This window comes from Pristiophorus japonicus, unplaced genomic scaffold (genome assembly GCF_044704955.1).
Source record: "Pristiophorus japonicus isolate sPriJap1 unplaced genomic scaffold, sPriJap1.hap1 HAP1_SCAFFOLD_270, whole genome shotgun sequence".
NCBI lineage: Eukaryota > Metazoa > Chordata > Chondrichthyes > Pristiophoridae > Pristiophorus > Pristiophorus japonicus.
The window spans coordinates 837,405-863,429 of record NW_027252450.1 but is presented as its reverse complement, the minus strand read 5'-3'; the positions used below and the strand labels follow the sequence as shown (position 1 = coordinate 863,429).

Here is a 26,025-nt window from a genome sequence, read left to right as displayed (position 1 = left end):
AAAGCACCAGAGGGAGCGCTGCACTGTCAGAGGTTCCGTCTTTAGTATGAGATGTTTAACCGAGGTACTGTCTTCCCCCTCAGGTGGATGTAAATTATTCCACATAATTATTGGAAGAAGAGCAGGGGAGTTGCACCGATGACCAGGTCATTATTCCGCCCTCAGCCAAAACAAATAAAAGCATTTTGAAAATCCATCTGTTTAGTGAGGGATTGTCAATGACTATCAGATAAAACACATTGGGGAATTATTTATCAACATGTATATCTTGGGTAGAGGTCTGAGATTAAAGCTTGAAGTGACATAATTGACTGAGTGATCCTGGAATTACAGAGGCAGAATAATTAATCAAACTCTTCACTGGGTTGACTCACCAGATGCTTGCAGTGAGAGCAAGCGTGAGTCAGTCATTGCTAATTCTGGCGGGTTCCTTGGTAATTGACAGCTCTGCTGGAACTGCTGCCTCGCAGTGTCTCAGAAACACCTCTAGTTCCTTTTAATACAAAAGGCGCTGTGCAGGGCAGTGCAGATAGAGACGTGAAATTTCTGTACCCACATGGCCTAAACTAACAGCTAAGATTATTGACTCATCTTTTCCCCCGCTGTCTTCTTTCTAGATAGATCAGCTTCACAGAAGCTGTAATTTGTAAAATAACACCCCTCTAATAAATTAGCGGTAGAAACTCAAGTAGTTGCTGAGAGAAAATGCCATTGAATCTATTCTCGATATCAATCGATACCTTTTAAACAATGTATTCATTCTCGGGTTAATTTTTTACTTGTTCTGTATATATGTAAATTTTTATGAATCTCTCTCTTTCTTTCTCTTTCTCTCTGTATATATATATATATATATATATATATATATACAGAGGGAGACAGAGAGAGAGAGAGAGGGAGGGAGAGAGAGAGACAGAGAGAGAGAGAGAGAGAGAGAGAGTAGGCAGATATATATATATACATAAATATATATATATATAAAATGGCCTCTGTTGATTTATTCACGTATATGATTTCATAAAATGAAAACTATTTCTGCTGATCCCCAAAAAACTATTACTTGAAACAGTACTATTTCTTTAAAAAAGACTTAAGGAATGTATAGGTGCAGGGAAATTTACAGCTAATTACCGGGTGGGCCTGATAATACCGTTGGTTATGTCTCTGATATGTTCATGTGCCAAACATAGAACAGAAATGAAGAAATGAAAGATTGCAACACTTGGAACATGGGGCCAGTCAGCCCCACGAGACAGTTTCGACATCCAATCCATTGGATGATCTCAAGCTCAGTTCCTTTTACCCGTCTTTGCTGTACAGCTTTTAGCACACTTACACAACAAAAATGATTCTATCATACACTTGACATCCCTAACTAACTTAGCATCCATAGCGTTTTGTGTGGGATGGCTCGAGGTTTCTAAATCTCTTTGTGCGAGTAACTTCCTCTGATCTGCTGCCGGTCCTTCTCTCAATTATCGTCTATCCGTGTCCTTTGGTTATCAACCTTACTATCAGTGGAAACAATTTCTATTAATTTACTCTATCAAAACCACTCATAATTTGTAATGCCTTCAGCAACCACCAACCCCCCCCGCCCCCCCCGTCACCCCTTAATCTTCTCTGCTCTAAGGAGAACAATCCCAACTTCTCCAGTCTCCCTATATAACTGAAGTCCCTCATCCCTGGTACCATTCTGGTCACTCTCCCCTTAACCTTCACTGCTCTCAGGAGAACAATGCCAGCTTCTCCAGTCTCCCAATGTAACTGAAGTTCCCTCATCCCTGGTACCATTCTGGTCACTCTCCCCTTAACCTTCACTGCTCTCAGGAGAACAATGCCAGCTTCTCCAGTCTCCCCACATAACAGAAGTCCCTCATCCCTGGAACCATTCTCTGAGGCCTTGGCTCGCTTCCTCAAATGCGGTGCCCGAATTGGACACAATACCCTCGCTGAGGCTTACGTCATTTATGAACGTTTACCATGAATATAACTTCCTTGTTATTGTTCTAAAGCTTTAACATGATGTCCTTGATTTTCCCTATTAATCCAAAATGCTCAATCTTTACTTCATTTGCTTTACATTATTGAGAATGTGTCTCTTTGTTCTCCCAAATATCTCCCATTGTTCGTTCAGCGACTTATCTGCCAATCTCTCTTCCCGTTTTTCACCATCCCTTTTATTTCATTCAAGTTGGTTTTTCCCGAATAAAGTAGCTTTGTTGTTCACACTCTGCTCTCGTTTTCATTCAATCTTGTGCATAATAATAATATATTGGCTCCTTTATATTCTCATATTCCAATTTCATTCATGTAGAATTATGCCCTGGGATGTCATCTTTACTTTGCTTTAGTAATATATTAACACCGTAATAGTTGCAGGCAAGAGAAGAACTTAGGTCTATCCCCGGTGTCAGCTTTGGCTAGATCTTAGCACTCTTGTATCTTAACCAGAAACTCGTGGGGTGAATTAGAATATAAGAACATGGGAACATAAGAAATAAGAGCAGGAGTAGGCCATGCGGCCCCTCAAGATCGTTCTGCCATCCAATATGATCTTGGCCTCAATGCCACATCTGTGCCTGCTCCCCTTTGACTTCCTTGTAATTCAACAATCTGTCTGTCGCAGCTTTGAATATATTCAATTACCCAGATTCCACAGTGGCAGATAATTCCACAGATTAATGACCCTCTGAGAGAAGAAATTCCTCCTTATTTCCGTCTTAACTGGGCGATCCCTCATTCTGAAGCTATGTCCCCGAGATTGAGTTTCCCCCACGAGGAGAAACGTCAGCCTCTACCGTGGCAAGCTCTCTCAGGATCGCATATATTTCAATAAGATCACCTCGCAATCTTCTAAACTCCATTGAGTAGAGGCCCAATGTAAGAATTCCTGCACAACAGACTTAATCGTGGAATTTATGCTGACACTTCAGTGCAGTTCCTGAGGGATCACACGATCTGAGGTGCCGCCTTTAATGTGAGATGTTAAACCTAGGCCCCTTCCGTCCTGTAAGGTGGATGTAAATTATCCCACAGAGTTATTCAAAGAAGAGCAGGGGATTTCCATTAGAGTGCTGCTCACTATTTAGCCCTCAATCTAACCAGGATCTTGCTGACACTCGCCATCTGGTCCTACAGATTGGCGAGACTTCCAGCATCCGTGGAACCAGAACATCTAGGTATTAATGTGACATTTATTGCAAGAGGATTCGAGTATAAGAGTAATGCATTTTACTGCACTTATGTAAGGCCCTGGTGCGACCGCACCTGGTGTATTGTGTACAGTTTTGTTCTCCTTCCCTTAGGAAGGATATAATTGCCACAGAGGCAATTCAACAAAGGTTCACCAGACTGATTTATGGGATGGGGGGCGGGGGGAAATTGTCCTATGAGGAGAGATTGGACAGGTTATGCGTATATTTTCTAGAGTTTAGGAGAATGAGAGGTGATATCATTGAAACATGCCAAATTCTGAGCAGGCTTAACAGGGTAGATGCAGGGAGAACCAGGGTCGCACTCTCAGAATAAGGAACAGAGATGACGAGTAATTTCTCCACTGAGAGGGTGGTGAATCTTTTGGAATTATCTACCCCAGAGAGCTGTGGATGCTCAGTATTTCAGTATATTCAAGACAGGGATGGATCTATTTTTGGATATTAAGGGAATCAAGGGATGAGGGGACAGTGCAGGAAAGTGGGGTTAAGGTAGAAGATCAGCCGTGAGCTTATACGAAGTGCTGAATGGCCTACTTCTGCTCCTAACTTTAATGTTGTTAAGTTGTTAATCAATGTCTGTCCTTGGGAAAAGAAGTGAAACTTTAGGCTTTAAGTACTAAATACAAAGCTTTTTGAAAACCATCCTTTGGAAAGGAATTTCAAATTTGAGGATAAATAATTATGAGATTGGAGGATAACTGATCAATAGACATATTTTGGATAGAGGCCTTAGATTAATTTGTGAATGAGATAATTAACTGAGCAATCGTGGTTCTCTAGATACAGCAACAGAATAATTACTCAAAGTCTTCTCTGGGCTGATCCATCTGCTGCGTGCAGTTAGTGCAAGCTTGATTCCGTCATTGCTAAATTTAATCTGTTTCCTGTGACAATTTAAAGCTCTGCTAAAAGCTGTTGCTTGCAATTCCTCAGCAACACCACCATAGGCATAGAGTAACAATGGCACAGACGGAGCCCATTCTGCCCATCGTGTCCATACCGTCTCTCTGTAGATCATATATGAATGTCTCTCTCCATCTCTCCCTGCTCTCACTATTTATAAATATATATATATATATACACATAAATTTTTTATCTCTATATGCATAGCTCTTTGGCTCCTTCTCAGAGACATAATGCATTTGGTAGATCCTTCTCTCTCTATAAATAATAAAATAAATAAATATATATATATATATATCTTATATATAAATAATATATATATATATATATAGAGAGAGGGTGTGTGTTTTTGTGTGTGGGAGGGGGGGGGGCGGGGCGGGGGGCATCTACCAAATGCATTATGTCTCTGCGAAGGAGCCAAAGAGCTTCCAATTAATTGCGTTGTTGGCGGCATTTGTTGGAATCAACTGCCCTGTGAATAATGTAGCAATAAGTCTTATTGTTGTGCTTGTGTGTAATTCACTAGACTGCACTGCTATTGTATGTGATTGCTTCAAGGCACTGCTTACTATATGCTGAAGGGATATTAGACAGATAGATAGATAGATGGAGAGATGGATAGATAATAAAACAATAATAAATAAATAAACAAACAAACCAACAAATAAATAAATAAAGGACTTGCATTTATATTGTGCATTGTACGATCACCGGACGTCTCAAAGCACTTTACAGCCAAGGAAGTACTTTTCAAGTGTAGTCACTGTTGTAATGTGAGAAACACGGCAAGCAATTTTCACACAGGGAGTCACACCAACAGCAATGTGATAACCAGTTAATTAGTTTTTGTTGCGCGATAAGCATTGGCCCAGGACACGAGGATAACTCCCCAAATCTTCTTCTAAATAATGGCCAGGGGATCATATACGGCAACCTGAATCAGCAGAAGGTACCTCGGTTTAACATCTCATCTGAAAGACGGCACCTCCGACAGAGCAACACTCCCTCAGTACCGCCCCTCCATCAGTGCAGCACTCCCTCCGTACTGTCCCTCCGACAGAGCAGCACTCCCTCAGTACCGCCCCTCCAAAATAGCAGCACTCCCTCAGTACTATCCCTCCATCAGTGCAGAAATTCCTCCGTACTGCCCCTCCGACAGAGCAGCACTCCATCAACGCTTCACTGGATATTTGTGCTTAAAAGTGAGATATGAATCCTTAACCTTGTGACTCTGAGGCGTGTGTGGTACCCACTGAGCCACAGCTGTCACTAGTGCACACTTTTCAAACTCATGTTCTTATATGTAATTATATGTGCTGACAGATCAGGGGTGTTATTTAGTGACAACTTCACTAATGTTAACACTGCCCTAACGGATTATTTCAGCTTTCATGATTTCTGTGTTGCAATCGCAGTTACGACAGCAACAACCACATCATATCCGTCTTCTTCAAACCGAGGACTAAGCTAATTAAGGAAGTAAACTATCTCGCTTTTTCGGAGTAGCTGAACAGTGTGCGCCAATCTAATTAAAACATGTTTGCTCTCTCAGTTGTCCTTGGGATGGGTGAGTATGGGTCTAATGTCTGGTACCTTTCACTCCTCGAAAATCTTTATGTCAGGGAAAGTTTAAATGAGTGATTCAGAAACTGCTTGCGATTGAGGAACTACCAACACAGGGTGTGGCATTTTTTTCGAATGAGCATAGTCGATCAAATTCGACCTGTATTTTGAAATAGTGAAAGTGTGAAATAGCAATTCACTGGGTAGAAACTGGATGATGTGCTCTGGTGGCTTAAAAAATAAATCACACAGGTGTCTCTCATGATCTGGACACTATTTTCATCAAGTTTTAATAAGCGTATTAAAGGAAGAAAGAACAAGGAAATTTTGGCTGCTATAAGACTAATCTAAAGACATTCTCTCTAAATTACTTCAAATGGAAAGTGTTGTAAACACTCAATAGGCCAGGCATTATCTGTGGAGAGGGAGCAGAGTTAACTTTCAGGTCGATGGCCTTTCATCGGAACTGGGAGTTGTTAGTGATGGACAGCTTTTGAGCAAATACATCTGGCTGGATATACGGGATAGGGAAACAACAAACATAGATAGCGTTGTGATAGGGGAGAGGATTTGACTGATGCAATGACCAAATGGATAATGGTGTAAGGGAAATGGGGGTGATAATGGGCCAAGTCTAGAGACACATATTTGGGTCCAGATATTTTTAAATGGTTGCACGAGAACAGGGAAAGGAATAATGGAAAACAAACCAAGCGCAGAGGCTTGAGCTGGTTGTGAATGTGGTGGAAGAAAGGGTGGTAGACACACAAGGTATGGATATTGGTTCGAAATGTGTTCTGGGAGGGAAGCAGTGACGCCGGATGTGCGGAAAGAGAAGTGTCTGTGAGAGGATCCCATTTCCAGTGCTTATTTTAGAATCTCTTTTTCTCTAATGTCTTTCAGTTCCCTTGAAATTTATCGAACTAAAATGCTAACTCTGTTTCTGAATAAGTGATGTTATTCGTTCCTTTAAGAACATCTTGACTCGTGATAGTACAGTGCTCCAATGAATGATTCAAGATAAGGTGATATCTAGTTTGCAAACTCGGTTGCTACAGCAATTGCCACATCATATCCGTTATCTGCAGAACAAAGACTGAGACAATTAAGAAAGTAAACTATCTCAGTACTTTAGTGGATCGGAACAGTGTGTGACAAACTTAGAGCATGTTTACTCTCTCAGTTGTTCTTGGGATGGGTGAGTATTAGTCTAGTGTCTGGTACCTTTCACTATACGATGATCATTATGTTATGAAAATGTTCAAATAGAGAGTTCCACAAACTGTTTGCGATTGGGGAAGTGCCTGCACAGGGCGTAGCTCGCAAATCTTTTTTTCTAATGAGCAACGTCACTCAAATTTGATGTATAATTTGAAATTGTAAAAACGTGAAATAGCAATTTAAAAACTGGATGATGTGCGCTGGTAGTTGAAACGTAGAACACAAAGATAAAATGTTTCTGATCATCTGGACACCCTTTTCGTAGAATTTTAAAAAGTGTATTAAATGAAGAGGGTTTCAAATAGCTTGGCAGGGGGATGGGAACCGGAGAGTAAATTCAGTGGCGAGAGAAGCAAAGCTGGAATTGGGCAGTAAAAAAGTAGAAAGTAAATTTGGAAGACAGAGGAAAGAAGGGCTGGAAAATAGACAAGGGAGTTTGGCACCACTAAATGGTATATACTTCAATGCAAGGAGTATAGGGAATAAGGCAGATGAGTAGAGATCACAGATTGACACTTGGGAGTATGATATTATACCTATCACTGAGGCATGGCTGAAAGAAGGGCAGCTGAACATTCCTGTTTACAGGTTATCAGACGGGAAAGAGAGGTGGTTAAAAAAAGGACGTGTCCGCACGATTGATTCAATAAATTATTACAGCTGTGAGGAGGGATGAAATGTTAGATGGGTTGAAATGTTAGATGGGTTATCAAACGAGGCCATTTGGGTCGAATTGAAGATTAGAAAAGGGGCGATCATAATATTGGAAGAATAGACTCCGAAACTGTCAGAGTAAGATAGAAGAACAAATATGTTGGCAAATTGCTGCGAATTACCAAAACTGTAGAGCTGCAATAGTGGGAGATTTGAACTACCCGAATATTAACTGGGAAAAGAACTGTGAATGGTACAAAGGGTGCGGAATTCCTAAAATGCATTGAGGAGAACTTCCTTAGCCAGTATGTAACACGCCCAGCAAGGGAGAGGGCAGTTCTGGACTTGGTTTTGAGGACTGAAGATGGGCAGGTGGAAGGGATATCGGTGGGAACATATTTTAGTGCGAATGATCGTAATTCAGTAGGATTTATGGAAAAGGACAAAGGTGTTCCATGAAAAAAAGTTCTCAATTGCGATAAAGCCAATTTTGCTGAGCTGAGATGCGATTTGGCCAAAGTGGACTGGAATCGGCTACTTGATGGTAAATCAGTGTCAGAGCAGTGGGAGGCATTGAAGGAGGAGATGCTCAGGGTACAGGTCAAGTCTGTTCCATTAAATAAAAAGGGTGGGGCTAACGAATCTAGAACCCCCTGGATGTCAAGGGACATACAGTGTAAGATAAAGAATAAAAGTGAAGCTTATGCAGATACCGAGAACTCAACACTGCTGAAACTCTACAAGAATATAAGAAGTGCAGTGGTGCAATTAAAAACTATATCAGGAAAGCGGAGAGAGCAGGAAAACATTTTGGCAAGTAAAATCATGGAAACCCCAAAGATGTTTTATAAATACATTAAGAGCATGAGGATAACTAAAGAAAGAGTGGGACCATAATGTAAATATGTTTGTGGAGGCAGAAGAGTCTTATGAATACTTTGCATCTGTTTTCACAAAAGAGAGAGTGATGCAGACAATGCAATGAGGGAGGAGGAGTGTGAAATAATGGCAAGATGAACATAGCGAGAGAGGAAGTATTAAGGGACTTAACAGCTTTGAAAGCGAATAATTCTCCAGATACGAATGAAAATTATCCCAGGCTGTTAAGAGAAGCAAAAGATGAAATAGCACAACTTTAATTTAAATGAATCTTAAGTATGTAGTGTATTTTTCTATTTTATATTAGCGTTTTGTGCGTTTGCGGGGGGAGTGGGGTTCATTCATAATAATAGGAACTCCAACTTACGGAGTTTCCATTCTTATGAGTGACAAAATACTCTACCTGGATTGGCTGCCCAGAGCCATGTGACCCCAGCTCCAGCAGACGGATATCCCAGCGCGCACGCGCTCCGATGCGCAGGGAACGAAGGCCTCAGGATCGGAAGTTCGAGCGGGTGCAGCACCTTCCGGTAAGTGCACATTTTTTTTCTATTTTCCAGTCGTTTGCCCACGGGAAGACCTCGATCGGAATTTCAGGCACATAATATCTTTCTTTCTTTCTTTGTTTGTTTCTGTCTTTCTTCCTTTCTCTCTCTCTTTTTCGCCTTTTCTCTTTCTGTCTCTCTTTATTTCTTTCATTCACTCTTTCTTTCTTTTCTTCGTTCTTTCTTTCTTTCGGTTCATTTATGTGTCTAGTTTAATATTTGCATCTAACACAATTGGCACGAGCCCATCACTGTTTCCCTGCGTCCAAGAGCATGGGCCATTTGCCTACTGCTCTGGACCAGAGCCGGCCATCTCTCTTTCCATTTATTGTTCCCTCCTTTTCCTTTTCTCTCTATCCTTCCCTGACTGTTCTCCCTATCATCATTCCTCCTTTCATCTCTCCTGCCTCGGAAACTATGTCCTCACAAATGCATACCACAATCCTTCATTACAACTAAGGGATGTTATTCATTCATTTAGTGACACCTTGACTAATGTTAATGCAGTGCACGAATTGGTGACTACAGCTGATGTGATATCTGGTTTGCAATCTTGGTTGCTATGGCAACAGCCACGTCATATCCGTTATCTGCAAACGCAGTACCAAGACTATTGAGAGAGTAAACTATCTCGGTTCATTGAAGGATCTGAATAGTGTGTGCCAAGCTAATTACAACATGATTCCTCTCTCGGTTATTCGTGGGATGGGTGAGTATGGGTCTAGTGTCTGGTATATTTCTGTACTCGAAGATCTTTATGTCAAGGAAAGGTTCAAATAGAGAGTTCCGCAAACGAATGAGCAGATTCGATTATATTCCAACTATATTTTGAAGTGGAAACGTGAAATAGCAATTCACAGGGTACAAACTGTGCTCTGCTAGCTTAAAGAAACCACACGGATGTTTCTCATGATCTGCAGACTCTTTTCGCAGAATTTACAAAAAGCTTATTAAAGGAAGAATGAACCAGGAATATGTGGCTGCCAAGAAACGAATCCAAATACAAATTATTTATCTAAGTGACGTCAAACGGAAAGTGCTGGTGACACTCAACAGGCCAGGGATCATCTGTGGAGAGGGAGCAGAGCTATCCTTTCAGGTCGCTGACCTTTCTTCAGAACTGGGAGTTGTTAGCGATGGGCAGCTTTTGAGCAAATACATATGGCAGGATAATCATGACCATAGGTGGTCCCTCGAAACAAGGATGACTTGCTTCCACGCCAAAAAAGGATGAGTTCACAGGTGTTTCAATGAAGGACCTGAACTACATCCTCAAGGGTGGATGATGGCTGTGCGTGGATTTTTTTTTAACGTGTGGTGACCGTTGCACACCAGACACCACACGGGTTTGAAAGAGCTAGGCCTTGGTCCAGTGGTAAGTTTACCCAAGACGACTGGAGATCCTCTCTGCTGCATGGACCGAGGGGCAGCTTCGTGACAGGGGGAAGGATATGACTGATTCAATGCCAGAATGGATGATGCTGTCAGGAAAATGGGAGTGATAATGGATCAAGTGTAGAAACACATATTGAGTCCAGTATTTTTTAAATGATTGCAGTAGAACAGCAGAGGTGAAGGCACCATGGAACATTGAATAAAGTGGAATGGCTTCCCCGGTTCGGGAATGTGGCAGAAGAGACTGAGGTAGACCCCCAGGGCCGCAGAGAGTCAGAAATGGGAACTGGGAGGGTGGTGGCGATGCCGGAAGTGTGGAAAAATAGGTTTCTGGGAGGGGATCCCCTTTCCCTCCTTATTTTTAACAACGCTTCATCTCTAATATCTTCGAGTTCTGATTAAATATTCGAACTAAAATGGCAAGTTTGCTTCTCTCCACGCAGATGCTGCCTGACCCGCTGAGTGTTTCCTGCATTTACTGTTTGTATGTCCGATTTTCTGCATCCATAGAGTTTTTCCGTTATCTATCCGGCTTATCAATGGCCCTGAAATTCCGGTGTCCCTGGTCCGATCGAAGTTTCGATGGAGCCGGGAAGGCATCGGAAAAGCCGGTTTTCAGCACGCAATGCTTATGCGCTGAAAACCGGGCTTTTCCGATCTGTCAAGTTTCTGGCTGGACAGATCTCGCGCATATCGGGAGGGAGGACACTTGCAGGGCAATATTTCCGCTATTTACGCATATCTTGCCCAGCAAATGTACTCAAAAATCTTGCGCCTGAAAAAGCAGGTATACAGCTAACTTTTACAGGCGCAAGTGTTTAAAAACATACATAAACATTAAAATTAAATTAAATAAACACATATGAAAACATATTTTATTGTTAGTAAGCCTCCCTACTACGGTAAGTTTATTTAAAGGCATAATTTTATAAACTTTTAAAAAATCAGGAAACTAGTTTTTTTTATAAGAAATTTAATTTAAATGAATCTTAAATATGTAGTGTATTTTTCTATTTTTTATTAGTGCTTTGTGTGTTTGGGGAGAGGTGTTTCTCATTCATAATAATGGGAAATCCAACTTACGGAGTTCCCATTATTCTGAATGAGAAAATACTGTACCTAGATTGGCTGCCCAGAGACATGTGACTCCAGCTCCAGCATACGGACAGCTCAACACATGCGCTCCGATGCGCAGGGCGTGAAGGCCTCAGGATCGGAAGTTCGAACGGGTGCTGCACCTTCAGGTAAGTGCGCATTTTTTCCCCTTTTTTCAGTAGTTTGCCCACGGGAAGACCTCGATTGGAATTTCCGGCCCATAATATCTTTCTTTGTTTCTGTCTTTCTTGCTTTCTCTCTCTCTTTTTTGTTTTACCTCTTTCTGTCTCTCTTTATTTCTTTCTTTTATTCTCTCTTTCTCTCTTTCCCTCGTTCTTGCTCCATTTTTTCTTTCTTTCTATCTTTCTTTCTCTCTTTCTTTCTTTCTTTCTGTCTTTCAATCCTTTCTCTCCTTATTTATTTTTATCTCTTTCTTTCTGTTCATGTGTCTGTCTCAAATTATGCATATCTGTTTTTGTGCTAGTCTTGAAAATGTAGAACATTTTGTATCCAGTACGAAACAGAACGGGACATTTCAAAATGTTCCTTTTTTCCAGGGTTATACAATTTGTTGCTTTATGTAGTAATATATTTATGCTTGATGTTGTTTGATAACTTTCAATTTTCATATTCCACTTTACTTGTACTGAATTACAATGGTACAAATGAAACTGAGAAAATTCTGATGTCTATTTAGGAAGTAGTAAAATCCGAGCTCTGAGAATTGCTGGATTTTGCTGCAGATCAATAGGTTATTGATGGGTGGAATTGTTGATTTTCTCCATTTGGTTCTCTTTCAGTTCATATGCAGGTGCTGACTGGACAAAACATTCGTGAGTATTTGACATTAATGTGAATAACCTGTTTCTCCTTCATTTCTTCTTAGATTTATTAGTGCCTATTGTATGTTTATGGTCCTTACTTCTGGTCTTGCCCTCAGCTGAAAACATTTTCGCTATGTTTACCATACCAAACCCTTTCATAATCTTATATACCTCGATTAGGTCGCCCGTCAATCTTCCATTTTCTAGATAAAAGATCTCCAGCCTGCTCCATCCATCCTGATAGATAAAACGTCTCCATTATGTTATCATTCGAGCTAAGTTTTTGATAACTCTTTACTACCCATATGTCCTTTTTATAATAATAGACCAGAACTGTTCTCAGTGGCACACTTTTGGACTTGCTATGGTTCGATACAAGTTTGACATAACTTCCCTGCTTTTCAATTCTATCGCTTTAGAAATGAACCTCAGTGCTATGTTTGCTTTCTTCGTGTTTTATTAACGTGCGTCGCTACTATCAATGATTTGTGTATCTGCACCTCCAGATATCTCTGTTCTTCAACTCAATTTGGACATTTATTTTACAAGGAATATGTGACCTTATTCTTCTTGCCGAAATCTATTACATCACACTTGTTTAGATCGAATTTCGTTTGCCAATTACAGGCGCAATTTGCATGTTTGTTAATGTCTTCCTGTATGTTGTCACAGTGCTCTTCGGTATTTACTTGGTAGGTAAGGTTCTGGGTTCAAGTCCCACACTAGGAACTTGAGCACAAAATATCTAGGCTGACGCTCAAATGCTCCATGTGGTCTAACCAAGGTATAAGGAGTCCAGAAATGTGCACAGTGCTCCAAGTGTGGTCTAACCAATGTATAAGGAGTCCAGGACTGTGCGTAGTGCTCCAAGTGTGGTCTAACCATGGTACATGGGGACCAGAACTGTGCACAGCGCTCCAAGTGTGGTATAATAATTGTTGTATACAAGTTTAATGAACTTCTTAGCTTTTCAATTCTTCCCTTCTAGAATTGAACACCAGTGCTCTGTTTGCCATCTTATTGTCATATTAGCTTGGGTCGCAACTTTCAGCGATGTGTGTCTGTGCACCCACTGATTCCTCTGATCATCAACCCTATTTATACATTACATTTTCAATATATATGTGACGTCCTTATTCTTCCGACCAAAATGTATCACATCGCACTAGTCTATAATGAAGTTCATTGCCAATTACAGGCGCATTATGCAAATTTATTAATGTCTTCCTGTATTTTGTCACAGTCCTCCTCTGTGTTAATTCAATGTGGACCACACTCGCCCCAGAGTCATCAGTTGTGGGTTAAAATCCCAGTCCTGGGACTTCAGCACATAACTATAGGGTGACTCTCCCAGTGCAGTGCAGATGGAGCACCGCAGTATTGGAGGTGGCGTCTTTCGGTTGAGACGTTAAACCGAGGCTCTATCTTCCCTCTCAGGTGGTCGTAAAAGATCCCATTGCAATACTTGGAAGAAGAGCAGGGGAGTTATCCCCGGTATCCTGGCCAATATTTGTCCCTCACACAACATAACCAGAACAGATTATCTGGTCATTATCACGTTGCTGTTTGTGGGAGCTGGCTTTGCGCAAATTGCCTGGCACGTTTCCCAAATTACACCAGTGACTACACTCCAAAAGAACTTCAGTGGCTGTAAAGCGCTTTGAGACGTGTGGTGGTCATGAAAGGCGCTATATAAAGGCAACTAGTTATTTAACTTCACCTCCCAGTTTGGTGCCACATTGTGCACATAGTACTTGGCTGATGATACTGATGACATTGATTGATTAATGTGTTCCCTGTATAAACTGAGTTGACTTTATATTCCTCAGACGATTCAGAAAAGTCAATCTTGCATTTGAATCCACACTATGGAGTGTTCTTAAAAGGAGAGAACATAAATTTGAATTGCCGCTGTCGCTGTCCCATCACAATGAACCATTATTACAACAGTGATCATTTTTGGATGGAACTGGACCCTCAGAAAGGACAATGTGAGACCTCTTTTAATTTAACAGCAGAAAAGGGCTATGAAGGAGGTTACACATGTGAATGTCTGCTCTCGGAGAATGGACAATGGATACACTCAAAAAGGAGCGACCCTGTTCAGATAGTTGTTCGAGGTAGGTTAGCAAAATCAATTCTCCACAATGGGCTTCCATCAGTTTGTGATTTCCGAGCGATCCAGCAGACGCGAAGGTCACTTGGGCTGAATTCATATTGGCCATTGGAGGTTGGTTTACTATCCAAAGGCCTGTACATGGATTTGAAATTGATGTTGTAAATTTGGGTGGAGTTCAGTTTAAACTCCAGCTCCAGTTCAGTCTAGCATTTAATGTACGTGGCAGAGGCATGTCATATCCTCGAAAGTTCCCCCAGTTTTCTCTTCTTATGCGAAGACATGTCACCCCGCCTTTTCCAACCTATAGAAAAATCCAGCGCTTTTCATTCATGGACAGAGAGCGCCTCTGGCCGACGCCAAAAGCCTTCAATATGCTTCTGGTCTGAGAAGCTGCCCTTCCCACTCCACATTGATCGGTCTAGCGGAATATAAGCATTGGTTAAACGTGTTTTTCAAGTTAAAACCAATCGTATGGAGTCCAAACCTTCTACTGAAGCGGGACATGAATTTGAATTGGGAGAGTCTATATAAATATATCACTAAATGTATAATTTCCGATGCTGTAAGGTCCCCTGTCCTTATGGCATTTGGAAATCAATTACAGTTGCTTAATTCTATGTCATTGGGAATCATTGTAGCCTGCCACTGTTTGATGCTCTTTGGGAGTAAGGGTGAGAATTTTACAGCGAGTTTCCGCAAATTGTCCACATATCTGTTTGACGTTAAATGCTGCCTTTACGTGGGAGCAAATTGTAATAGTATTTTGAGAGGCTGGTGTACAAATTCTCACCCTCTACCGGATACCACCGATCAATGTGGAGTGGGAAGGGCTGCTTCTATGAGCACCATTGTGCATGGTGCTCTTTTACAACCTGTTTAATATTTAACTGTGTATGCCAAACAGGGAAAACCAGCAACAGATGCAATTGGAAGTGTGGTTTGTAACGAGGCAGAATCGTTTGTGAAACGGTGGGTCTTATAGGGTGAGTGAGTGCTAATATCGATGCACTGATTACAGAGAGGGTTTACACTGTGAGTATCAGGGGAATAAATGAGTGCCTCACGTGTCAGAAAGTTACAGGAATCCGCTGGTTGTAAACAGTTTTCTGTTGTTCAGTTCAGTAGCAATGGTTATGGTTATAAATCACTTTATTGTTTTCTACTTTTACATAACAAATAACCTGAACGCAGAGTATAATTTCTTCAGAGTATAATGCAGTTTATAAGCAGAGTTTGTCAGCAGTTCCGAGTGTAGGCATACATTAAATAAGTTTCTCTCTTTTTCTCAAACTGTAACAAAATACATTATTTTTTATACAGTATTCTTTTTTTTATCAAACTGGAATTGGCCTGTCCTTATTTTGTAGCTTCCGGGCCGTGCACTTTCCTTCACCAATTCATACGCACACATTTATCGTACATCAAGATTCGCTAGTTTCCCGTCAATGCACAGTCCTTCAGCCGATTCATACCCACACAAATTTACATTGTTTGTCCATCAACAACCTCTCATGTCGCCTGCAATAATATGTGGTTACATGTTTATAGTAGGCCAACTATAGTCAGCCTTACTTCAATCTTGAGCACTGGCAGTTGCAAAGTGTAATATATATCTCTCGCTCTCTCTTTCTCTCTCGACTGATGCTAACCACATTTTTTCTGCGCACTGAAATAACTAAACATGAACACATTTCAGCAACCGAATTAACTGAGTTACATTTGGAGCATAGGAACACGACTAGGCTATTCAGCCACTCGAGCCTGTTCCTCCATTCGATGAGATCACGCTGATCTGCGACCGAACTCCAGATACCTGCCTTTGGCCCATATCCCTTAGTACCTTTGGTTAATAAATAGCTCTCAATATCCGTTTTAAAATTAACGATGAATCGAGCATGAATTTCCGTTTGCCAAAGAGAATTCCAAAGTTCTACTGTCCTTTGTGTGTAGAAGTGTTTCCGAATTGCCATCTTGAAAGGTCTGGCTCTACTGTTTAGACTATGCCCACATGTCCTAGAATACCAAACCAGCGGACATAGTTTCTCTCTATCTACCCTATCTGTTCCCCTTAATATCCTGAAAACTTCGATCAGATCCCCCCTTAACCTTTTAAATTCCAGGGAATACCCGACTAGTTTGTGTAATTTCTCCCTGTAAATTTATATATATATATGTTACACCATATATATGGTGTAACATATCAAATTCATGTTCAGAAAGAATGTGTAGTAAATTTACGTGCTGAGAGATCAGGGATGTTATTCATTCATTTTGTAATCACTACACTGATGTTAATACTGTGCTCTAATTGGTGACTACAACTAACGTTATATGTGTTGCTGCAATCTCAGCTACTGTAGCAACAGTCACATCAGATCCCTTATCTCCAAACGAATGACTAAGGCAATTAAGAAAGTAAACTATCATGGTACTTTGGGATGGGTGAGTATGGGCCTAGTTTTTAATAAATTTAGTTACATATGCCAAAAAAATCATAGGATTACATAGCCAGTCTGTGCCAGTCTTTATGCTCCACTCGAGTCTCCTCTCGTCTTTCTTCAACTAAATCTATCCACATAACCCTCTATTCACTTCTTTCTCATATGCTTGTCTAGACTACCCTTAAATGTATCTATTCTATTCGCTTCAATCATTTCTTGTGGAAGCGAGTTCCACATTCTCATCACTCTTTGGAAAATAATTTTCTTGTTAATTCCCGATTGGTTTTCTTGGTGACTATTTTATGTTGATAGCCTCTAGTTATGCTCTTCCACACAAGTGGAAACATCCACTCAGTATCCACTCTATCAAAACTTTTTATATTTTAAAGAACTCTATTAGGTCAACCCTCAGCCTTCTTTTTTCAAGAGAAAAGAGTCCCAGCCTGTTCATCCTTTCCTGATATTTGTACCCTTGTATTTCTGGTATCAACCTTGTAATTCTTCTCTGCACCCTCTCCAGTGCCTCTGTATCCTTTTTATAATCTGGCAACCAGAACTGTACGCAGTGCTCCAAGTGTGGTCAAACCAAGGTATACGGAATCCAGAACTATGCGCAGTGCTCTAAGTGTGGTCTAACAACTCTATATGTAGACCATAACTGTACGCAGTACTCCAAGTTTGGTCTAACCAAGGTATAACGGGACCAGAAGTGTACGCAGTACTTCAAGTGTGGTCTGTCTAAGATATATGTAGACCAGAACTGTAAGCAGTACTCCAAGTGTGATCTCTCCAAAGTATATGGAGACCAGAACTATACACAATACTCCACGTGTCGTCTAACCAAGGTATATGAAGACCTGAAGTGTACGCAGTACTCCAAGTGTGGTCTTTCCAAGTACCGATGCAGGTTTAGCATAACTTCCGTAGTTTTCAAATCTATCAATTGAAATCCGATAGAAAAATATCGTCCTGAGAATGGGAAGGCAATTGAAGAGTTGAGCTAAAGGAAGGTCAGTTTGTGCAGATTGAATGGAGACGTGCGGTAAGTGGCTACACAATTTTCATTATTGAAAGCAGATAAAAACAGAATGAACGGAATATCCTGGAACCAAAGAAAGAATCAGTACTTCCTGGTTTAAACCGCTCTCCCGCCATCCTTAACTTTTGGGTAATAACGAAATTCCATGTGTACATGAGGTGCAATCGGACAGATTTTGTTCTAAAAGCATCCTATTAAGTTAATCAGTCGAGATTTGCAGCACAATTGCATACAATACTTTTGTTACAGAGAGTCTCTTGGTGCCGACTATCTACATGGACCCAGATTCCGGCACTGCTTCAAATGGAAACAATGTGGCCATTTCCTGCAAAGGTGACATTCGCTCTGGAGGGGGGACATTTCACTTGTACAAAGATGGCAAAGGAAACCCTGTACAGTCTCGTACTGTGACCGGCGGTGAGCAGATTGTGACCTTCACCATAAATACCCGAAGCGAAGGCTCTGGAGGAAATTATAGTTGCCGATATCAAACAGAGGTTGTTGGACGTTCGACAGACTCGCCGTTCAGCAAAGACGTGGCGATTACTGAGAAAGGTAGGGACCAAAACATATCAAAAACAGGTTGTATGTTCTTCTATCTCAATGTCTGACAGTTTCGCTCATATATAGTTAATATAGGTGGCCAATTCCATTTAACATGCAATCGAGATTCACGAATTTCCCTGAAATGGTTAACTGGGGCCGGTTCTTGATCTCCTGTCTTAATCTTTACCTTCGTGTTGCATAGCCTGCAGAAGCTAAACCCTCTGCTCGTTATCCACAGACACATGTCACGCTATCAGCGCTGTGTGGGTTATTTAACTCGCTTTACAGGTGTAGAAATTCCAGGTACCTTCCGATTTCATTGTCCACCCTCTCTGCGTTGGTCCACGAAGACAGCACACATACCAGGGAGCGGCTGGCTGCAAACTGTCAATGCGGTTAAATGGATGGACTGAAGCTCTTCCATTTGTGACCAATATTGTTATTGGCCCAGAAGTGTACGGGCTTCGTACAGAACAATATCTCACGCTGGGTCGCAATACGTCATCGATGTGATCACGTGGGCCAGACCAACCTCTCAGGGTTGTGAGAATCCCCATTCAAATTTATGTGAGTTCCGTACGTTTCGAACCAGCATAAGTTTGAATGGGAATATCCTCCCAAATTACAGAAACACTGAGAATAACTTTTCAAAAAACCATCACATGTTTCAAATTAATAAAAATAGAATTTAATTAATTATTTAAAACAAAAAATGGATGTTTTGAAAAATAAATGTACTTATTTTAAAGTCTAAAAGTAGACTTACCTTATTCAACAGGATTTGGAATATTTAAATTATTTTTTTAAAGTATTTTTCTGTAGTTTAAAAGTCTTACGACTGATAAGAGCAGGACTTACACCTGCTGTTACCAGCGTAAGAATTGAATGACATTTGCTGGGCATAAAGTTCATCTCTCCGTTCATAAGCGCCCTTTAGTGTAGGATGTGGTGCATCTGTCAAGAGAATTCTTAACATGCTTCACATACTTAAACCGGACATGTGTGCAGCTCGTCCTCACCCATGTGGAGAGCGAGTTCAGGCCTAATCTGTGCACAGTTAACGGCCTTAAATCTTACCTTTGTGTCCCCAGTACTGCCACGGTGACACACGTGTGCAAAGTTACAACAAGACTATAAATAAGTGAGAACAGAATCAAACCTAATTAGCATTGAGCAAGCTGTAAAATTCGTCAAAATTTACTACACACAAACAATACCAGCAATTGCTTCAATGACCATGTTTAAGTTCATCATAAATGCATTAATAAAGATTCCCACCATTCATCAATATGTTCGAAAGGAATGGGTTAAACACTTTGAAGGAAAAACTGTTAAACTCCCACAATGATTACCTGAACTTAAATTGTTATTACTGGGGTTATTTTCATGTTACAATAGAGAAACTGCCAGCGGGTGTTAACAATGTTATGGCATAAATATTAAAGTTACGATGCACCTCCATTTTGAGTTGACTTTGGAAGCGTTAATTACTAAGTTAAGACGTGCTCACAACGAGCTACAATGATCTTGGCTTCTCCCACAGAACAATATCTCATGGTGACCGCAATCCGGCTCTGCCTCGGTGCCTTAGTGGTAATTGTGATGGTGATATTCATTGTTCAACATCTTGTTAGTGCAAGGTCTCCCCAAGGTAAGACATTACATACAGTTGCTGGTGTTAGATTTCTCACCTGTGTTTTGACTTATTGTGTAGAACTCTGTGGAAAGGACATGCCCACATCGTTATCCTTAATACAGAGCCTGCTCGATAAAAGCACACACCCAGTCACGTAGTATTGCATGGCATTTACAGCACAGAAACAGGCCATTCGGTACATCAGATCCGTGCCGGTGTTTATATCCACACCAGCCTCCTCCCACCCATCTTCAGCTCAGCCCATAACCATATTCTTATATTCCTTTCTCCCTATTGCTTATATCTAGCCTTCCATTAAATGTAACTGTGCTATTTGCCTGAACCTCTCCCTGTGATAGCGAGTCCCATATTCGAACCATTCTTTTGTGTAAGAAGTTCCTTCTTAATTCCTTATAGGATTTATTCGTGACTATCTTATATTCATGCCCAAAATAATGTTCTGATCCATAAGTGCAAAGTCTACATCTAACCTATCGAACCATTCCATAAATTTAAAGGCCTCTATCAGGTAAACCCTCAGTCTTTACTTTTCTAGACAAAACATCTCCTGATCAATCATTCTTGATAACCTCTCGGTTCTGGTATCATTCTAATACCTATTGCATGCCTCTATATCAATATTATAAAATGGAGACCACAACTGTGCACAGTCCTCCAAGTGTGCTCTAAACAAGGTCCAATGCCATTTTAACAGAACTCTATTCCCCCGGAAAAGAACATCGCCGTTGTTTGTTTGCTTTTTATTCGCTTGTTTACCTGTCATGCTATTTAGAAACATAGACATAGAAACATAGAAAATAGGTGCAGGAGTAGGCCATTCGGCCCTTCTAGCCTGCACCACCATTCAATGAGTTCATGGCTGAACATGCAACTTCAGTACCCCATTCCTGCTTTCTCACCATACCCCTTGATTCCTAGTAGTAAGGACTTCATCTAACTCCTTTTTGAATATATTTAGTGAATTGGCCTCAACAACTTTCTGTGGTAGAGAATTCCACAGGTTCACCACTCTCTGGGTGAAGAAATTCCTCCTCATCTCGGTCCTAAATGGCTTCCCCCTTATCCTTAGACTGTGTCCCCTGGTTCTGGACTTCCCCAACATTGGGAACATTCTTCCTGCATCTAACCTGTCTAACCCCGTCAGAATTTTAAACGTTTCTATGAGGTCCCCTCTCATTCTTCTGAACTCCAGTGAATACAAGCCCAGTTGATCCAGTCTTTCTTGATAGGTCAGTCCCGCCATCCCGGGAATCAGTCTGGTGAACCCTCGCTGCACTCCCTCAATAGCAAGAATGTCCTTCCTCAGGTTAGGAGACCAAAACTGTACACAATACTCCAGGTGTGGCCTCACCAAGGCCCTGTACAATTGTAGCAACACCTCCCTGCCCTTGTACTCAAATCCCCTCGCTATGAAGGCCAACATGCCATTTGCTTTCTTAACCGCCTGCTGTACCTGCATGCCAACCTTCAATGACTGATGTACCATGACACCCAGGTCTCTTTGCACCTGCCCTTTTCCTAATCTGTCACCATTCAGATAATAGTCTGTCTCTCTGTTTTTACCACCAAAGTGGATAACCTCACATTTATCCACATTATACTTCATCTGCCATGCATTTGCCCACTCACCTAACCTATCCAAGTCGCTCTGCAGCCTCATAGAATCCTCCTTGCAGCTCACACTGCCACCCAACTTAGTGTCATCCGCAAATTTGGAGATAATACATTTAATCCCCTCGTCTAAATCTTTAATGTACAGTGTAAACAGCTGGGGCCCCAGCACAGAACCTTGCGGTACCCCACTAGTCACTGCCTGCCATTCTGAAAAGTCCCCATTTACTCCTACTCTTTGCTTCCTGTCTGACAACCAGTTCTCAATCCATGTCAGCACACTACCCCCAATCCCATGTGCTTTAACTTTGCACATTAATCTCTTGTGTGGGACCTTGTCGAAAGCCTTCTGAAAGTCCAAATATACCACATCAACTGGTTCTCCCTTGTCCACTCTACTGGAAACATACTCAAAAAATTCCAGAAGATTTGTCAAGCATGATTTCCCTTTCACAAATCCATGCTGACTTGGACCTATCATATTACCTCTTTCCAAATGCACTGCGATGACATCCTTAATAATTGATTCCATCATTTTACCCACTACCGATGTCAGGCTGACCGGTCTGTAATTCCCTGTTTTCTCTCTCCCTCCTTTTTTAAAAAGTGGGGTTACATTGGCTACCCTCCACTCCATAGGAACTGATCCAGAGTCAATGGAATGTTGGAAAATGACTGTCAATGCATCCACTATTTCCAAGGCCACCTCCTTAAGTACTCTGGGATGCAGTCCATCAGGCCCTGGGGATTTATCGGCCTTCAATCCCATCAATTTCCCCAACACAATTTCCCGACTAATAAGGATTTCCCTCAGTTCCTCCTCCTTACTAGACCCTGTGACCCCTTTTATATCCGGAAGGTTGTTTGTGTCCTCCTCAGTGAATACCGAACCAAAGTACTTGTTCAATTGGTCCGCCATTTCTTTGTTCCCCGTTATGACTTCCCCTGATTCTGACTGCAGGTGACTTACGTTTGTCTTTACTAACCTTTTTCTCTTTACATATCTATAGAAACTTTTGCAATCCATCTTAATGTTCCCTGCAAGCTTCTTCTCGTACTCCATTTTCCCTGCCCTAATCAAACCCTTTGTCCTCCTCTGCTGAGTTCTAAATTTCTCCCAGTCCCCGGGTTCTCTGCTATTTCTGGCCAATTTGTATGCCACTTCCTTGGCTTTAATGCTATCCCTGATTTCCCTAGATAGCCACGGTTGAGCCACCTTCCCTTTTTTATTTTTACGACAGACAGGAATGTACAATTGTTGTAGTTCATCCATGCGGTCTCTAAATGTCTGCCATTGCCCATCCACAGTCAACCCCTTCAGTATCATTCACCAATCTATCCTAGCCAATTCACGCCTCATACCTTCAAAGTTACCCTTCTTTAAGTTCTGGACCATGGTCTCTGAATTAACTATTTCATTCTCCATCCTAATGCAGAATTCCACCATATTATGATTTGTCTATTTCCCCCATGTCCTATTCCTCCTCTGCAGCATTTAGACACTTATTTTTCAAGGAGTGTGTACCCTCTTTCTGCTTTCTAACACTATTTACCACCACACACATATATAGTGTATAATTACACACCAGATGTGGAAGTTTATTAATATCTTCCTGTATATATTGCAGTCCTCCTCTGTATTATCTACAATCACCAATGTTGTGTTACATGAGAAGTTTGAAGTTGTACTTCTATAGAGGAGCAGGTGGGCAGGAACCAGATCGGGAATGTTCCTGACGTGTCCCTGACCCCAGATGTCCCTTTCGTCAATATTACAGGACTTCCCAAGCTATTAAGAAACCCTGCAACAATTATCCTCCATTCTACTAATGCAATGTTATGTTTGCTTCGTATACAGGAAAGGAGACATTGGATAAAATGTGTTCGCCAGACCGCCGCAGCAGACAAAGCATGGTGGCTATGTCCATGGGTTGATTCGCTGTTTCAAAGGTGTTTTTTTTTAAATTTCGCAGAAGAGATTACTTGCCTGCAGAATACGTATTTGTTTCTTTTAAAGGACAGCCATGTCTGCTTTGGTGATGTTCTCTCTCTAATATATTGGCTACAGCGACAATTCCTGACTGAGCACCTTACACTGACTTTACCAGAAGCCCAGAAGATCCGAGTGTACCCGGACTCTCAGGGCGGTCTGATGCTGATGATACAGTGCTGATGATGTGCCTTATTGCCGCAATTTCGTTGATGAGTTTTCTGAGAAATTCTACCATTAACACAGGCTTATACTGAACAACAATCTTAGCACTGGAAATGTGCAGGGTTAAGGTTCATTGAATGATTTCATTTCTTGGAACTGCCTTTCAGATGATCATTGCTATCTCATCTCTTAAGCAATTCGTGTTGGTTTGCACATTATAATCGGAGTAAATCTAACGTGTCTTCCTGCAGTTGAGCTGAATAGTTTGCAGGACTGCCTTGATCCTGCCCTGAGCTTATTATTCTGATGCTTGGGAACATCAACTTTGAGCTGAAGTGTCAGCCTGGGCTCATTGGTAGAACACTTGCACAGACGTCAGCACATAATGCAGGCTGACACTTGGGGGATGCTCTTTTGGAGACGCAGTGTTTCAAATGAGAGGTGAGAACAGAGGAACGGAAGGAATAGGAGCAGGTGTACGCCATTCGGCCGGTCGAACCTGCTCCACCATTCAACGAGATCATGGCTGATCTTCACCTTCCTGTACTATCCCCATAGCCATTCATTCACTTAATATCCAAACATTTATCGATCTCTCTCTTGATTATATTTAACGACTGAGCCTCCACACCACAGCCCTCTGGGGTAGATCGTTCCAAAGGATCACCACTCAGTGAGTGCAGAAATGTATTCTCATCTCCGTCCTAAATGGCGGCCCACTTATTCTGAGACTGTGATCCCTGGCTACAGACTCCCCAGCCAGGGGAAACATCCTTCCTGCATCTACATGTCAAGCCCTGTAATAATGTTGTCTGTTTCAATGAGATCACCTTTAATTTTTTTAAACTCTGGAGGATATAGGCCTAGTCTGCTCAATCTCTCTTCATAGGACAATCCCCCTATCCCAGGAATCAGTCTGGTGAGCCTTCCTCGCACTCCCTCTATGGCAGGACTATCCCTCTTTAGCTAAAGAGAACAAAACTGTACACAATACTCCACGTGCGGTCTTACCAGGGCCCTATATAATTGCATATTTCAGAATTCGGTTAACCAAAGTCTTGGTCGCTCTCTCAGTTGGAGGGAATAAATGCCATCACGCTAGTCGATTAAAAGCTGGGTAGTTCTCCCCGGCTATTCTGGTGCACATTGATCTCTTAACAAACATCCCTGAAAACGATTGTCTTATCATTTATCTCTTTGCTATTTGTGGGACATTGCAGTGAGCAAATGGGGTGTCGCGTTTCTCTACAGTGCTCTCGGGACCATATTTCAGAATCGTTGTAATTGGTAGTACACGGCAGCTCCATGGGGCCGTGATAGTTGCTAAATAAATATAATTTGTTTCAAATTGTTTCTATGGAATGAAAATAGAATCTGCATTGATATATATGATACATGTGACGTATATAATCTCCGCTGTGTGTCATGTCTCAACATTTCACAAATAAATTACCTTTGCTCACCGAGTGATTTCTGTATCCGGTTCAATCTTTCTAAGGTAAGATATGCAAAGCAGGAACTGTTTCCGGCTTCTAAACGTCAGCACTAAGAACAGATTTTAGTGTTAATATGCATGGGGAGGCTGATCACTGAATAACAGGAAGAAGTGGTAAACTCTGTAACATCTAGAATTGACTATCCCAACGCACTCCTGGCTGGCCTACGCTCTGTAAACGTAGTTCATCCAAAACTCGGCTGCTGTGTCGTAACTTGCACCAAGTCCCGCTCACGCATCACCCCCTCTGCTCGCTGACCTCCATTGGCTCCTGGTTAAGCAACGCCTCGATTTTAAAATTCTCATCCTTTTTCACAAGTCCCTCCATGGTCTCACCCCTCCCTATCTCTGGAATCTCCCCCAGCCCTAAAGCCCAACAAGATATCTGTGCTCCTTTAATTCTGCCTTCTTTAGCATCCCTGAATTTAATTGCTCCACCATTGATAGCTCTTCCTAGGCCCTAAAACTCTGGATTTCCCTGTCTAGCAATCGGCGCCTCTCTACTTCACTTTCCCCTTGAAGACGGTTCTTAAAACCTACCTCTTTGACCAAGCTTTTGGTCATCTGCTTTAAGATCTCCTTATGTGGCTCGGTGTCAAATGTCGTTTGACAACGCTCCTGTGAAGTACTTTGAAAAGTTTTACTATGTTAAGTCTTTGTTGTAA

General features: G+C 41.5%; 1 protein-coding gene across 7 annotated transcripts in view; it reads left to right on the top strand.

The window, feature by feature from the left end:
- The window catches only part of LOC139247334 (T-cell-interacting, activating receptor on myeloid cells protein 1-like), a 29,320-nt gene extending 3,991 nt beyond the window's left edge, over positions 1–25,329 (top strand). The window contains exons 1-7 of one of the 7 annotated variants that reach the window (XM_070871608.1): positions 5,593–5,688; positions 8,826–8,968; positions 12,274–12,306; positions 14,127–14,417; positions 18,146–18,451; positions 19,986–20,093; positions 23,569–25,329. In XM_070871608.1, coding sequence (XP_070727709.1) covers positions 12,279–12,306; positions 14,127–14,417; positions 18,146–18,451; positions 19,986–20,093; positions 23,569–23,645 — 810 coding nt within the window. In that variant the 5' untranslated portion in view covers positions 5,593–5,688; positions 8,826–8,968; positions 12,274–12,278 and the 3' untranslated portion in view covers positions 23,646–25,329. Of the gene's footprint in view, positions 1–5,592; positions 5,689–6,743; positions 8,969–12,273; positions 12,307–14,126; positions 14,418–18,145; positions 18,452–19,985; positions 20,094–23,568 lie in introns of those variants that run through there. The other 6 variants (XM_070871603.1, XM_070871604.1, XM_070871606.1 and 3 more) reach the window with 6 other exon arrangements.
- The last annotated feature ends 696 nt before the right edge of the window (positions 25,330–26,025 follow it).